The sequence below is a fragment of the Benincasa hispida genome, chromosome 4 (genome assembly GCF_009727055.1).
Source record: "Benincasa hispida cultivar B227 chromosome 4, ASM972705v1, whole genome shotgun sequence".
Lineage (NCBI taxonomy): Eukaryota > Viridiplantae > Streptophyta > Magnoliopsida > Cucurbitales > Cucurbitaceae > Benincasa > Benincasa hispida.
Genome location: NC_052352.1, coordinates 6,858,908 through 6,862,040, shown reverse-complemented (window position 1 = coordinate 6,862,040; position 3,133 = coordinate 6,858,908). Strand labels below are relative to the sequence as shown.

At 36.6% G+C, this 3,133-nt stretch overlaps 1 protein-coding gene across 1 annotated transcript; it reads right to left on the bottom strand.

Moving 5' to 3' along the window:
- Window positions 1-576: 576 nt before the first annotated feature.
- LOC120076123 (protein JINGUBANG-like) lies at window positions 577-2,829 on the bottom strand. Its single transcript, XM_039029899.1, has 2 exons — window positions 1,986-2,829; window positions 577-1,220 (listed from the first exon to the last, which is right to left on the bottom strand). The coding sequence occupies exons 1-2, from the start codon at window positions 2,754-2,756 to the stop codon at window positions 750-752; spliced, it is 1,242 nt and encodes a 413-aa protein (XP_038885827.1). The 5' UTR covers window positions 2,757-2,829; the 3' UTR covers window positions 577-749.
- Window positions 2,830-3,133: the final 304 nt, after the last annotated feature.

Below are 3,133 nucleotides of genomic sequence, written 5' to 3'. Positions count from 1 at the left end.
GACATTTGGAAAATAAGAAGAAAAAAAAAAGGAGTAAATTTCTATTTACTTAATAATTCTTGACATTTATAACCTGGCAAGAAAGCATATACAATTCAAACATCAAGTAATATAATTTTTTGTAGAAGTGATATATAAGCATCAAAATGACGAAATTAATTATAAATATATGATAGGGATGAGATTAAAAGTTAGATATTTTAGTTATAATTTAGTGAAGAGTTCAAATTCTTCAAATAAATTGAACCACCTCCACTGAAAAAGTAACCATTTTTAGACCTTGAATCTCTAAACAACGTAGGGCATAGTAATAAGGTTAGTTAACCTTAAAGTAGTATATGAGATTGGATTTGAAGCTTCCACTACCAAGCATGCATCACTCTTAATTCATAATTTGTGTTGACTTGAACGGGATGATAACATTATAAATACTCGTCTTTGAAATAAATCTATAATTTAACTATATATGTTTTGGAAATATAGTTTTTGTTTTATTTATTCATTTATTTTTTTGTTACGGGGGTTAAAGTCTAGTCTTAGTTCAATCAAGTATAATTGCTTTACAACTATTTGTGGTTGTACAACAAAATATTCTCACTAATCTTCATTCCAAAATCATGAATTTTCCCCACCTGTCACAACATCACCTACATGCAAACTATACAAATCATGATATGATTTCATCCACGTGGCACCTTCTCATTTGTTCCCTATTTTCGATCGCCGACTACCGCAACACATTCCAATCGTCAGCCACCGAGGCCGTCGGAAACTCCCCACACCTTCACCGATCTGTCCAGGCTACCGCTGTATGCAATCCAACGCCGACCGCCGTGTTTAGACGGGTAGCGACGATCTTCCTCGACAGCCAAACACTTAACGGGTCCAGTATGACCCGTCAGAACCGATACGCACGTGTGGAAAATCCCATCCCTCCGCCACACGCATATGGTTTTATCGGCAGCGCCGCTGAGTACCATGCAGTTTCCGGCTGCCGCAAGGCAGAGAACTGCTAGGTTGTGTCCCTTAAGGGCTCCACCGTAAGTCAACCACTTTTCTCGCTCCCAGAAGTTGACAAGCCCATCGGAGGATCCACAGTACACCACCGTGCCGGCGGCGTTGACGGCTACCGCCGTCACTGCACTGTCTTGCTTGAGCAGCGTTTGCTCTAGTATGTGTTTTGTTGCATCGTTGTCTTCTTCATGCTGTCTCCGCCATACCTTTTTAATAAAGAGAGATTAAAATATTAAATATTTGCTATTTTAATAATTTTACGTTGTTAATTGTTTGATATAGTCATAAAGTTGGAAGTTATAAATAATTGAGAAACAAATAAAAAATCTAAATAACTAATAATTAATGCTAATTAGAATATAGAACCACCACCTAACTTAAAAAGATAACAGATACTTTAAGATGAAAGCATATGCATTGAATCAATCATAAAACTCTAATCCATGATTATTAAAGAGCAATCATTTTGAAGAATAATTCTTTTCTCATAACCATTTTGGCAAAGGACTAAAAGTAAATATAGTTTTGATACTACTTTCGGTTAGAAGTTCAAATTTTCACATAAAAAAAATAAGAAAAGATCCGTTACATTCAATTAAAAATTGCTAGGTAACAATTACAATTTTTTAGTATGGAGAGGAAGAGAGAGCATAGATGAAGCTGCATCTAAGATTATAACATTAATCCTCTCTAATGTAATTAAACATTTTCTTAATAAATGATTGTACGTCAAATTACCTAATTTGACCTAAAAGCTAGATCCAACAAGAAGAAATAACACTCCAGCAATCTGAACACAGACCAATTTATATCAGGTTAAATCATGAATAGAACCAAACACTTGTTTATTGATGAAATCAACTGTAATATATATTATCTAATATATAATCATTAATTCAAAAAGACTATGTAATAGAATATGATGAGTTAACGATTCAATCTTTCGTTCTATAATTATTGAAGTAAAATACCTTAGCGGTGCCATCGGCCGAGCCAGTAATGACCAAGCCATCGGAAGCTGCGACGACGGCATTGACAGCATCGTCGTGAACAATAAGTGATTCGAGGCACTTGGAATCTGAAATTCTCCATACTTTCAAAGTTTTATCCCAGGAAGAGGAATACAACAAAGTCCTATCTTCACTCAAGCACAAGCACGAAACCGCATCCGCATGCTTAAACCAAAGCCGGCTCCGGTTCCGTCCCACAACGACGTAGTTTTGTGGGTTCATCGAGCTTCTTACTACATCTCTCATTGCCGGCAACGTCCCAGCCCGCCGGTGACCGCCGCTTGGGTTTTTCGCACCCACTTTCCAGACCCGAATTTTGCCGTCCTGGTGACCGGTGAAGATCTTTTCGCCGGAGATTATAATCGCCTTAACCAATCCACTGCTCGATTTAAACCCAGTAAATTCCTTCAAATTTTTCCATACCCGAATGTTTTTACTGTCGGAGCCGGTGTAGAGCAGCTCGCCGGCGGTGGCTAGCGAGTACACGTGGCCTTCCTCACGAACAAGAGACCCAATGAGAGTATTATTATTATTATTATTATTAATATTATTATTCCGGTGAAGAACGACGCCGTTTTGGAATTCGGAAAAACAGGGAGATTTCAGAAACGGATAAGTTTGATTCCACGGCGAAAATCTCGGCGGAGACTCGTCGCTGTTCGGCGTCGGGAAATAGCCGTCGTCGTCGATTTTAATATCGGAATTATCCTTCAAGAAATTCCCAAGTTTCATAGTCGTAAAATTTGGGGAATGTGAACGAAAAAATTTCAGAAATTGAAATTAAGAGGAAAATGAAGGGTAAAAAATCCAAATGAATTTGTTGGAAGATTGCTTGAGATTGAAGGATATATAAAATGGACGAAAAAGATTTGAGGCTGAAGATGAAGACACGTGTGAGGAAGAGAGACAATGAATTAAGTCAATAATTGAAATTAAGTGGGGAGAAAGAGAATTTAATGATACGAATTTGAAAATGGTCACTTATTTTATTAATATTTAAGGATTAATAATGTAGTTAGAAGAAATAAATCAATATTAAAAAAAAGAAAAATTTGTCAAAGATTCGACATTTGAATGGATGCTCTTGTATTTGTGTTTTACAAATAGTT